This window comes from Giraffa tippelskirchi, chromosome 9 (genome assembly GCF_054371585.1).
Source record: "Giraffa tippelskirchi isolate mGirTip1 chromosome 9, T2T-mGirTip1v1.2.pri, whole genome shotgun sequence".
Taxonomy (NCBI): domain Eukaryota; kingdom Metazoa; phylum Chordata; class Mammalia; order Artiodactyla; family Giraffidae; genus Giraffa; species Giraffa tippelskirchi.
Window position 1 is genome coordinate 100,063,391 of NC_137283.1, and position 13,684 is coordinate 100,077,074.

Below are 13,684 nucleotides of genomic sequence, written 5' to 3' on the forward strand. Positions count from 1 at the left end.
ACAAGGGGCTCTCCCCTACATTAGAATGAAAGGCTGATCAAAAACTATGCCACAACCAATCAAATGTTTAGATTTAGACTGCTACATATTTAAGTTATTTTCACAATCATAAGAATAGGAAGTCCGGGTCTAAGAAATCTGAGAGTCAGAGTATCATGTTCCCTTTAGGGGTAAGAATGTTGCTTTTGAATGCTTTGCCTTTAAATGCACTTTAAAATAGCTCTTGAATAGTCATTAAACTGCCATACTCCTGCATCGGTGACAGGTAGAAACAGTGAGGATAAAGAAGGAAATACAATTTTAAAAGCTGAGCTCATAATCGTAAACTCAAGCCCACAGGACACGTTTCTAATGTGCACAGGCGTGCTTTCTCTCTGCTCATCCATGCAGGTGGCAATTCAGGTTGGCTACAAATAAAAAGCCTACTTTGTGACTTTCTCTCATGTGTCACAACTTCTTAACTATAGGACCACTGTTATATACATCTCAGGGGTGACAAGTATTGCTCTCCTGTGTCTGCACTGAGCTGAAGGCATATTTTTCCTACCATACTGCCACATTGTGTTCTAATTGTTAACATAGCTGTCTATCATCCCATGGTACGGCTCAGGTCTGATCAGTGTCTGTGTCCCCAGCATCTAGCCACAGTGTTGGCATTTTTTTAATCAATAAAAGAATCTGTTGCCAAGTCTATTCATTTGTCTTAAACTTTAGACTCCAGGGAGACATAAGAAAGTACAAACTACCCAGCCTCTCTATCATATACAACTTAATTCTTAGCCTACTGAAAATCACAAAGAGTGGACCTAGAAAGAACTGAGAGTTACAAAAAGCCATTGCTTCAGTAAAAAATTGTTGCATGAGTATAGTGTAGTATGATGTGTATGCAACACATGTAGGTTGCATGTGTATGCCTTGCACAATGAGTCCCAGGGTCAGTGTGCATGGGAGAAGCTGGCTTTCATTCTGTATTAACCTCTGCGAACACACCCAGGGAGAGGATTGGGGCAGAAGGAACATAATCAGGACTAGAAGTATTTCTTTCTTGTTCTTTGCTCTTGGAAAACTGCTTAAAAACAGGAAGAGCTTGTACATGTGCACTGTGTGAAGGAAAGGTTGTGTCGGAGATGCAGCCTTCTCAGCATGGTTAGCAAGAGAAACGGAGACTGTGTCCCATGTGAGTTAATTTTAATTACCAAACTATCATGTTTGAAGAGACCTTCTCTTTTCTTATTTCACAGATACACTAGTTTCATCTGTTTGCATTTTAGTACTACACGGCTGAAGAAAGATGAATCATCTTTGGGTGAGAAGTTGTAAAGCTGGTATTTCTACTGAAATGGTTCATATAGCACAGTTATAAAAATAGCACAGCTTTTAGAATTTATCCAAATGTCATTGCTAATCTGTCTCAAAGTCACAGACACAATCTATTCATTCTCTACAAGTCAAGAGATACAAATCCACAAATGTGTCTTTAGACTAAAACCCTTATAAATCCAATATGATGGTGTTACCATTTCTCGTTTGACTTTCTAATAAAGAAAACAGCTCAATTTCTTCACTTCAACGTCCATCTTTCATCACCTTTTTCCTGAATAAATGTTATCTCTTGCCATTGTTAGCTTTCTTTATCTTCTTACTATAAAGGTAAAGTTAAATTTTTTTTCCCCAAAAGATGTTTGACATTATTAGCCATTAGGGAACTGCAAATTAAAAGCACAATGAAGTATCACTGCATATCTCTTAGAATGACTAAAGTAAACAATAATGATAATATTAAATGCTAGTGAGGGCAGGGAGAATTGGACCTCCGATACACTGCTGGTGTGAGTGTGAAAGGGTGCAGCCACTCTGGACAGTTGTTTAACTGTTTCTAAAACCAAATAGTCATTTCCCACATGATCCAGAAATTGCACTTTTGAGCACTTATCCCAGAGAAATGAGATCTTATGCTAATATAAAACCTGCATATGAATGTCTTACTAGGTTTAAATGTAAAACCCCAAAGTTGGAAACAACTTAAAAGTCCTTCAACAGGTGATGGTTAAACAAACTCTGGTATATTTATGCCATGGAATACTACTCAGACTATGGATATATGCAGTTATTTTGATGGACTTAAGGACATTATAGATTGTTGGACCATAAAGAAGGCAGAGTGCCAAAGAACTGATGCTTTCAAACTGTAGTGCTGGAGAAGACTCTTGAGAGTCCCTTGGACAGCAAGGAGATCAAACCAGTCAATCCTAAGGGAAATCAACCCTGATACTCATGGGAAGGACTGATGCTAAAGCTGAAGCTTCTATACTTTGGCCACCTGATGCAAAAAACTGACTCACTGGGAAAAAAAAAAAAACCCTGATGCTGGGAAAGACTGAAGGCAGAAGGAGGAGAGTGTGACAGAAGATGAGATGGTTGGATGGCATCATTGATTCAATGGACACTAACTTGGGCAAACTATGGGAGATGGTGAGGGACAGGAAAGTCTGGTGTGCTGCAGTCCATGGGGTCACAAAGAGTCAGACACGATGTAGTGACTGAACAACAACAGGGCATTATGCTTAGCGAAAAATGCCAATCTCTAAAGGTTAAAAAACTAGAATCATGGCATCCGGTTCCATCACTTCATGGGAAATAAAGGAGAAAAAGTGGAAGCAGTGATAGATTTTACTTTTTTGGGCTCCAAAATCGTTGCAGATGGTAACTGCAGCCATGAATTAAAAGATCTTGATTCTTAGAAGGAAAGCTATGACAAACATGGACAGTATACTAAAAAGTAAAGAGATCACTTTGCCGACAAAGGTCTGTATAGTCAAAACTATGGTTTTTCCAGTAGTCTTGTAGGGATGTGAGAGCTGGATCATAAAGAAGGCTGAGCGCTGAAGAACTGATGCTTTCTAATTGTGGTGCTGGAGAAAACTCCCTCCCTCGGACTGCAAGGAGAGCAAACTAGTCAATTCTAAAGGAAATCAACCCTGAACATTCACTGGAAAGGAAAGACTGATGCTGAAGCTGAAGCTCCAATACTTTGACCACCTGATGCAAAGAGCTGACTCACTGAAAAAGACTCTGATGCTGGGAAAGATTGAGGGCAGAAGGAGAAGGGAGCAACAGAGGATGAGGTTGTTAGATAGCATCACTTACTTATTGGACATGAACCTGAGCAAATTCCGGGAGATAGTAAAGGACAGGGGAGCCTGGGGTGCTATGGTCCATTAGGGTCACAAAGAGTTGGGCATGACTTAGCAACTCAACAACAACAACAAAAAGGTTAAATACCATGTAGTTCCATTCCATGCATATTCTCCAGTTCACAAAATCATATAGGTTGAGAATAGAGCAGTGGTCGCTAGGGGTAGGGATGAGGCTGGTGGAATGGGTGTCACTTCACAGGGGTTGTTTGAGGGATTTCCTTTGTGGTAATGGAACAGCTTTGTATCCTGACTGTGATAGTGGTTACATAAAATTACACGTGGATCAAACTGGGTACAGCTACAGAGGAGGCTGGTGGGCTACAGCCCATGGAGTCACAAAGAGTTGGACACGACTGAATGACTAACACACACACACACACGCACACACACACACAAGTGAAGGCAAAGTGATGAAAACTGAATCAGGTCTGTAGTCTAGTTAACAGTATTGTACCAATGTCAATATCCTGGTTTTGACATTATACGCAAGTCATACAAAATGTCACCATTGAGGAAAAGCTGTGTGAACAGTTCAAAGAATCCTATGCAGTTTTGCGGTTCCCTGTGAGTTTATAATCATTTCAGAAATATGTATTTTCCTCTCATGTTTCATGTATCAATTGCTTGTGACATTTAATACTAAGTTTGGTGAATGAACTGAAAGGGCAGGAGGATAAAGCACGGAGAGGCTCTTCATCGCTGTTTCTGAGTCAGAAAACAAAAATATTTGGTGTTCTGCCAGCTAGTAATGAGGACTGTCTTGTAGAAGCAGAAGTGCCTATAAAAAGGGCGGTGGGGTCACATTCTATCACCTCTTTCCTCAGAAGACTTTACGGCTCTCTTTTACTTACAAAATTAAGCCAGACTCTTCATCCTGGCATTAAAGACCTCCTCTTGTATGACCCCAACTTAACTTTCTAGCTCTGTCTTCCTTTATTCCCTTGTGAGCACGCATTGCTCCAATCTGTTCTCTGCACCACAGCCTGACTGCCTTTAAAACTCAAATGTGGCTTCCCGCGGCACTTAGCTTATAGACTCAAACCTTTGCACTGGCTGTCAAGACCTGTGGAAGCTGGCTGGCCCCTGCCTCCCTCCTCAGCCCATTTTATTTACCACTCTTTTCTTCACTCTCCTCGCCCAGTCACAAGCCCTTGCTCACAATCTCATCCTCTCCATGGTCCTTCCCACCACAGAGCCTTGGGCATGCTGTCTTCTTTGATTGAATCCCTTTCTTTCCCAACTAATCTTCCACTTCTCTCACAAATCTCACTCCATCAGTTCAGTTCAGTTCAGTTCAGTCGCTCAGTCGTGTCCGACTCTCTGCGACTCCATGAATCGCAGCACGCCAGGCCTCTCTGTCCATCACCAACTCCCGGAGTCTACCCAAAACCATGTTCATTGAGTCGGTGATGCCATCCAACCATCTCATCCTCTGTCGTCCCCTTCTCCTCTCGCCCCCAATCCTACCCAGCATTAGGGTCTTTTCCAATGAGTCAACCCTTCGCATGAGGTGGCCAAAGTATTGGAGCTTCAGCTTCAACATCAGACCTTCCAATGAACACCCAGGATTGATCTCTTTTAGGATGGATTGATTGGATCTCCTTGCAGTCCAAGGGACTCTCAAGAGTCTTCTCCAACACCACAGTTCAAAAGCATCAATTCAGCAGTGCTCAGCTTTCTTCACCATCCAACTCTCACATCCATACATGACCACTGGAAAAACCATAGCCTTGACTAGACGGACCTTTGTTGGCAAAGTAATGTCTCTGCTTTTAAATATGCTATCTAGGTTGGCCATATCCTTCCTTCCAAGGAGTAAGTGTCTTTTAATTTCATGGCTGCAGTCACCATCAGCAGTGATTCTGGAGCCCAAAAAATAAAGTCTGACACTGTTTCCACTGTTTCCCCATCTATTTCCCATGGAGTGATGGGACCAGATGCCATGATCTTAGTTTTCTGAACGTTGAGCTTTAAGCCAACTTTTTCACTCTCCTCCTTCACCTTCATCAAGAGGCTCTTTAGTTCTTCTTCACTTTCTGCCATAAGGGTGGTGCCATCCGCATATCTGAGGTTATTGATATTTCTCCTGGCAATCTTGATTCCAGCTTGTGTTTCTTCCAGCCCAGCATTTCTCATGATGTACTCTACATAGAAGTTAAATAAGCAGGGTGACAATATACAGCCTTGACTTACTCCTTTTCCTATTTGGAACCAGTCTGTTGTTCCATGTCCAGTTCTAACTGTTGCTTCCTGACTTGCATATAGGTTTCTCAAGAGACAGGTCAGATGGTCTGGTATTCCCATCTCTTTCAGAATTTTCCAGTTTATTGTGATCCACACAGTCAAAGGCTTTGGCATAGTCAATAAAGCAGAAATAGATGTTTTTCTGAAACTCTCTTGCTTTTTCGATGATCCAGCGGATATTGGCAATTTGATCTCTGGTTCCTCTGCCTTTTCTAAAACCAGCTTGAACATCTGGAAGTTCACGGTTCACGTATTGCTGAAGCCTGGCTTGGAGAATTTTGAGCATTACTTTACTAGCATGTGAGATGAGTGCAATTGTGCGGTAGTTTGAGCATTCTTTGGCATTGCCTTTCTTTGGGATTGCAACGAAGACTGACCTTTTCCAGTCCTGTGGCCACTGCTGAGTTTTCCAAATTTGCTGGCATATCGAGTGCAGCACTTTCACAGCATCACCTTTGAGGATTTGAAATAGCTCAACTGGAATTCCATCACCTCCACTAGCTTTGTTCGTAGTGATGCTTTCTAAGGCCCACTTGACTTCACATTCCAGGATGTCTGGCTCTAGGTGAGTGATCACACCATCGTGATTATCTGGGTCGTGAAGATCTGTTTTGTACAGTTCTTCTGTGTATTCTTGCCACCTCTTCTTAATATCTTCTGCTTCTGTTAGGTCCATACCATTTCTGTCCTTTATCGAGCCTATCTTTGCATGAAATGTTCCTTTGGTATCTCTAATTTTCTTGAAGAGGTCTCTAGTCTTTCCCAATCTGTTGCTTTCCTCTATTTGTTTGCACTGATCGCTGAGGAAGGCTTTCTTATCTCTCCTTGCTATTCTTTGGAACTCTGCATTCAGATGAGAATATCTTTCCTTTTCTCCTTTGCTTTTCGCTTCTCTTCTCTTCCCAGCTATCTGTAAGGCCTCCTCAGACAGCCATTTTGCTTTTTTGCATTTCTTTTCCATGGGGATTTTCTTGATCCCTGTCTCCTGTACAATGTCACGAACCTCTGTCCATAGTTCATCAGGCACTCTGTCTATCAGGTCTAGTCCCTTAAATCTATTTGTCACTTCCACTGTATACTCACTCCAGCAGCAATCCCTTAAAAAAAACCTCCCCTACTTTCCAGTTTAGGTCAGGTCATTCTACACATGTCCTTGTAGAACTGTGTTGCTTTCTTTTAAAACCTTGATCCCTGACTATAATGATGTTGTTGCTGTTTAGTCGCTAAGTCGTGTCAAACTCTTTTGTGACCCCATGGACTGTAGCCTGCCAGGCTCCTCTGTCCATGGGACTTTCCAGACAAGAATACTGGAGTGGGTTGCCATTTCCTTCTCCAGGGGATCTTCCTAACCCAGGGATCAAACCCATGTCTGCTGCTTGGCAAGTGGATTCTTAACTGCTGAGACGATCTATCCATTCACTTGGTTATTTGACCAAAAGCTGCCTTTCCCATTTCCTGGAAGCTCCATGAGAATACAGAAAGTATCTATTTTGTTCTTTTGCTCACAAGTGTTTCCTCCCTAATACACTGACTTGAACACAGAAGTATTCAGTACTTATTTTTGAAGTGACCAATTCCTCAGGTTTCCTGCCCCTAAGCTTTTGAAGTACAAAACAACAGTACCAACATGGTTCCAAGAGCAAATGCCTTTTCTTTTGACTTTTTATTATTATTTAATAGTTTTTTTTTTTGTAGGAAGCAAAATGGTTCTAAAATTATTAGATTCAACTTGTTTTTTTACTTCCCGCATCCCTTGCTCAGTAAGTTATAATGAAGAAAAATGTGTATCGGTAGCATTATTATTTTTCTGCCTTTCTACAGAGTTAAAATAAACTTTTTATAGAATGCAACATTAAACGGGATGTGAGACAGTTAATTTGAGAGACGTGTTGGATGGATCAGTGGTTATGCCTAACATGGGTTGAACAAAACACTTGAGGACAAGGGGAATGTTGTTAAAAACCTTGTCACTGTTCACAAAAGGAAACTGAAAAAATAATTTGTATAAATCCCCACAGAACTTGAGCAACCAGTAATTGGTTGTGACTTTTCAATGCTTAACAAAAGAAAACAAAGGTCAACTGGATTTCCAAAGGGAGAAGTTTCCTTTTCATGCTCCCCAAGCCAATTTATAAGTTTCGATACTGCACTAATGGGCCCAGTTCCACCATGAAGCCAGTGCTCCTTTTTCTTCTCCCACATACCAGGGGCCTCCACATGTGGGTAGAGAACGGCTGGGAATTGCTGTGCCCCAAAACACTGGAAATCAATGCAATTTCATTAAGTTCTTTTTTTTTTTTTTTTAATAAATTTATTTATTTTAGTTGGGGGCTAATTACTTTACAATATTGTAATAGTTTTTGCCATACATTGACATGAATCAGCCATGGGTTTACATGTGTTCCCCCTCCTGGACCCCCCACCCACCTCCCTCCCCATCCCATCCCTCTGGGTCATCCCATTGCCCCGGCCCTGAGCCCTTGTCTCATGCATCGAACATGGAGTGGTGTTCTGTTTCACATATGATAATATACATGTTTCAATGCTATTCTTTAAATAAATTTTAAATAAATAAAACTTTAAATATTTAAAGTTCTTTAAATATTTTTGAGTATCTATTATGTGCTGGGTTTCCTATGAGGTACTAGAGAGTCAAAGGTGAAGAAGATATCCTTCTTGCTGTGAAAGAGCTCACAGCTTGGTGGAATAGGTAGAAATAGTCAAACAGCATTCTTAGGTAAGACATACCATGAAGACAGAGCTTTAAAAGGAAGTGTTGGGAACGTACGAGAGAGAGACAGAGGGGTGTGTTGTCATTGTGGGGCTTCTGGTAGTGGGTAGGAGCTAAGCTGGTTTTGGAGCACTGTGGCTGTTTTCCCAGCACCCATCTACCTCACCTCTCCCTTAATGGGTGACAATGGTTCTTGTGGTATACTAAAATCAAAGAAGAAAGAGATGTCCAATTACATGTGAATTAAGAAAAAATAAAAAAACACAGAAATAAAGTTTGATTTGATTTCCTTCTCACTGCAAAATCTACAGACTAGTATTCAGATTCCCAAGTGACTAAACTGAAAGCAAACTACATCTATAAGATGATACGGAAGATAAGAAGGAAAAAGAGCCTTGGTACCTGGATACTGGTCAGAGTCGTGTACTGGTAAGCCTTGACCACCAGATAGTTTGCTTCCAAGTCTATCAGTCCCAGGATCATGTATTTCCACCATCTTCGTCGTAAAATTGCCAGGAGGTTTTCTTCTCCTGCATTACAAAGTTTAAAAGAAATGGATTAAGTTCTGAACACACTGAGAAACTATATTTAGAGGATGGTTAGATGGCATCACCGACTCAATGGACATGAGTTTGAGCAAACTCTGGGAGACGGTGAAGGACAGGGAAGCCTGGCATGTTGCAGTCCATGGGGTCACAAAGAGTCGGACATGGCTTAGAGACTAAGCAACGAAAAAGCATTATAGTATTATATATATATTTTTTACCATAACTTATCAAACATTTAATTAAACAAATACATGAGCGTGTCGAACAATGACGTTTTTACTTAGTTTACTAGACTTTATGGTAGATTTCAGCCCTTCAAATTAGCTCCTATCCCAGAACAAGACAAGTTTTTTAGTTCATGATGTGAACTAATTTTCTCATGAACATTTGAGAAAAAAATTTCTCATGAACATTTTAAAAAAATTAGGTCAAGTAAAATGAAAAGGAAAAATGTTCAGAAAGGCTGCATAAGCACGTGAAATCCAAATCATCCTAAATGTCTGGATTGTGGTAAACTAGACAAAAACAGAAAGAGCTGGTCAAGTGGAGAAAAGCCTGTGCTCTGCTGCAGATCTATAGTCAGGCTCCAGGATGCTACGAGGAGGGCTTGCTCAGAGCTGAACCTTACATTCAGGTGGTGTGTGGGTGATGGGAAGACAGAGGAAGCTGGGGGTCACTCATGGACGAAGAAGAGTGCCATGGGCCTTGGCTTCAATGCTGCCTGCAACTGCAATCTTCACATCTTGCTTAAGCTGGTGGCATCAAAACAGACTTTGAGCTGCTTAGTTCATCATCCTTATTCTTACATATTTCAGGCCTGAAACATAACTTTTCTTAAAGTAGGGCAACATGTTATTAATAATTATAGCTTTCTGGGGCCAACTTGTGAGGTATTCTTAGAAGACGTGGAATACGCAAAAACCCTGAGTGAATGGTGATTCTTGATACCAAAGAAACAATCTGAATATCTGGTCCACAGTATGCTTTCTCTTTGGCTTCTTTGGTGGCTTAGTGATAAAAAATCCACCTGGCAATGCAGGAGATGCGGTTTCAACCCCTGGATTGGGAACATGCCCTGCAGAAGGAAATAGCAACCTGCTTCTGTATTCTTACCTGGGACAGAGGAGCCTGGCAGGCTACAGTCCATGAGGTAGCAAAAGAGTTGGACATGACTTAGCTACTCAACAACAACAACATGCTTTCTCTTGCTTTTCCATGTGTGAACTCCCCTACATGGACTATTCTTATGCCAGCCTTCAAATGAAGAAGCAGCCTAGACTCTACCACCAGGAAGCCTCCCTGGATCTCTCACTTTGATCTTCCAAGACTCAGTTGAGTTTCCTTGCTACGGGTTCCTTTTTTTTTTACCATTTTTTTAAAAAATAAATTTATTTATTTTAGTTGGGGGCTAATTACTTTACAATATTGTAGTGGTTTTTGCCATACATTGACATGAATCAGCCATGGGTTTACATGTGTTCCCCATCCTGAACCCCCCTCCCACTTCCCTCCCCATCCCATCCCTCTGGGTCATCCCATTGCCCCAGCCCTCAGCATTTTGAGTTTCCTTGCTATGGGTTCCTTTAACAGTCTTTCTTATGCCACAGATACAGTATTATCTCCCTGTATTACAATGGTCTGTTTTCTTGATTCAGTTTCTCATTAGATTATTAATAATTTGAAGACAGTGGCACTGTCTCGGTCACCACTCTAAGACCCAACCGTGCATGGTGAGTAGTCAATAAATAACACAGTATCTGTGAATGCATTTCATGTTTAATAATCTCAGCAATGTTAAATAACACTGAAATAGAAAATTTTAATTTTTAAAATATGTATACTAGAAACATTCATGCTCCAGACAATGAAAATTGTTTTCTAGGTAGAATGTAGACAACAGCTGACATAAATTAATTTGGTGACCATTTTACACATTACTACTCCATAGATAGGACATAAAAAGGTCAATGGCATATTGAGCCACAAAGCTGCAATTCTAAGGTCACAAGTCATTGTCCCAGTTAATTTATACGATGAACAGAGAATTGCTAAACTCAGAGCACACCGGCCACATTTCAATACGTGACATTGAAAATCTAGGTCACGGTGCTGTTTGTTTCACCAATCAATACATATTCAAAGTGATAAAGATTCAAAGGGATGATTTGTTTCTTGCTGTTCTGTTGAAGAAGTTTGCAAGCAATCCACTAAACTGCTCCCAATTGTTTCATTTGAGCACCTGAAAATGTACAACACGCTTGCTTAGCAAAATTATCCAGGAAGTCAAGAAAGCACTTTTTATTTTTGGCTGAGCAAAAAATGCAACCCTTCAAAGGACTGCTTAGGGATTTATCTACATGACTGTCATTAACACTGATGAACGATAGGTCATTAAAATTCTTTCTAGAATAATGAAGATATATTCTTAAGAGCCTTTGTGCCAAAGTGCTTTCTAAACCTCATGAAATGGGGCCATCCATAAAAACACTAGCACAATTGGTAGTATGTTAACATTCTGAAGAAAAAATAATTTAAAAAAATTAACTAGGAGGAGTAATATAATCTATGGGTGGAAACTTTAGAATTATAATTTGGCATTTAAATGGGTTCTGTTATTATTTTATTATCAATATGTTCAAATATAAATAAAAAACACAGAGAATAATATGATAAGGTAATCTTCAACCTGATTTTAATCAGTGTTAAATGTTTCCATGTTTGTTTCAGAATTTTCTTTTTTTTGAGAAAGGAAATGCTGAAATGATGAAACTGAGCTCCCCTTTGTGCTCCTGCCAGATTCCATTCCCTTCCCTCCTTTCTTAATTTCCATCTTGATATTGTTGCGTATCCTTCATGTTCATGTTTCTGTTATACATTTTCTACACGCGTATGTATTTCTTAAATAATTTTATGTATTTATTTTTGGCTGTGTTGGGTCTTCATTACTGCTCGGACTTTCCTCTAGTTGCAGCGAGTAGGTGCTACTCTCCACTTGTGGTGTGTGGGCTTCTCACTGCGGTGGCTTCTCCAGTTGCAGCTCCCGGGCTCTAGAGAACAGGCTCAATAGTTGCGGCGCACAGGCTTAGCTGCTCCACCGCATGTGGGATCTTCCTGGACCAGGGATCCAACCTGTGTCTCCTGCACTGGCAGGTGGATTTTTTACCACTAAGCCACCGGGAAAGCCCTACATGCGTATGTATTTAAGTGAAAGTTTATTGTATGTACTGTACATGTCATCCTTCTAGGGTTCTTTAAACTCAACATTTTTCTAGAAATATATCCCTATCTTTTATGTAGAGAATAAATGTAATATCTTTCAAGTATATATAATCATATATATATAATATATATGATCATGTATATATAAATAATATGTAATAATAATAGATATATTTTATGAATATGCCACAATTTATCCAGTCTCCCACTGACAGACACCTAAGTTGCTTCCAATTTTTCTCTAAAGAACATCCTGTACATATATATCTCTATAATTGGCTTAGAGTTTAATTTTGTTTTCATTCTCTTTTTAAAGAAATGTGGAGTATGCAAGTGTTCACAAATATGTAAAACATAGTTAAAGGTACCCTCCTAATGGCACCCCACTCCAGTACTCTTGCCTGGAGAATCCCAGGGACGGTGGAGCCTGGTGGGCTGCCGTCTATGGGGTCGCACAGAGTCGGACACGACTGAAGCGACTTAGCAGCACCCTCCTAATTAAGTAACATAGCATTCTGGCAACAATAATTATGGCAATAATTGAGAATAGACAGAGAAATTATTAAACAGTCTTGGTCATGTGAGTCATACCTTAATTCACTAAGCATCAACAGAATGATCAATGTGGTTTTTTTTTCATTTTTATAACAAATACTTATATGATACTATGTATCAGGCAGTGTCTATGTGCTTTACAAATATTAATTTACTTAATCCTTATAATAATCCTGTTTGGTTTCTATTAACTTTATTTACAGATGACAAAGGTGGGACCTGGAGGAGTTAAGTCACTTGCCAGAAAGTTCACACACATGAGCCAGAATTTGAACTCATGACGATCTGGCATTAGGTTTCATACTCATTGGTACTGCACTATTTTGCCTCACTGGTTTGTAATCATGGCACTGTCCTCAGGAGTCATTCATTTCTCATTAAAGGAGCTGTTTGTCCAAACTCTCCTGCAGGGTGCTGCTGCTAAGTCACCTTAGTCGTGTCCGACTCTGTGCGACCCCATAGACAGCGGCCCACCAGGCTCCCCCGTCCCTGGGATTCTCCAGGCAAGAACACTGGAGTGGGTTGCCATTGCCTTCTCCAATGCATGAAAGTGAAAAGTGAAAGTGAAGTAGCTCAGTCATGTCCAACTCTTCCTAACCCCAGGTACTGCAGCCTCCCAGGCTCCTCCGTCCATGGGATTTTCCAGGCAAGAGTACTGGAGTGGGGTGCCATTGCCTTCTCCATCATTCGGAGGAGCCCGGTAGGCTGCATAAAAGGAGTGAATAACGTTGTTTTGTTCCTAAAAGTCCTTTTCTTATTAATTCCTTGAGATGAAAAGTCCTGGCTGCCACCTGTTTTAAGTTTCTGTAAATTTAGCATATTTACAAGGGACAGAAAGAAAACTCTTTTCTCCCTAATACCAGCTGCACTTCCTGTGCAATAATTTCAGTAAAATTACTCCACTGCCTAAATAAAAGGAAGGTGTTTGATCTCAGAAACAATGAGTCAGACTGTAGAAAACTAAGTAAGGTACTTGGAGCTTCTTCAGGGGTATACAAGAGGTAAAATCAACCCATCCTGTGAGTCAATTCAGCATTTGCTCTGAGCAGTTTGGTAAATTCTGTTTTATCTAGACTGAATATCGGTGTTATCAGGATATTTAGAAGATCATTATAAACAACTCTAGCAGTACAAGCTGGAGTTCTTAGATTCTTCTCATCACACGGTTTAAATACGAGGTTATCATTGTC

The 13,684-nt window shown here is 40.4% G+C and overlaps 1 protein-coding gene across 1 annotated transcript in view; it reads right to left on the minus strand.

Moving 5' to 3' along the window:
• Positions 1-13,684, minus strand: part of SLC35F1 (solute carrier family 35 member F1) — a 425,474-nt gene that overhangs the window by 80,704 nt on the left and 331,086 nt on the right. The window contains exon 3 of the mRNA XM_081530916.1: positions 8,575-8,702. Within this exon, the coding sequence (XP_081387042.1) occupies positions 8,575-8,702 (128 nt within the window). The remainder of the gene's footprint in view (positions 1-8,574; positions 8,703-13,684) is intronic.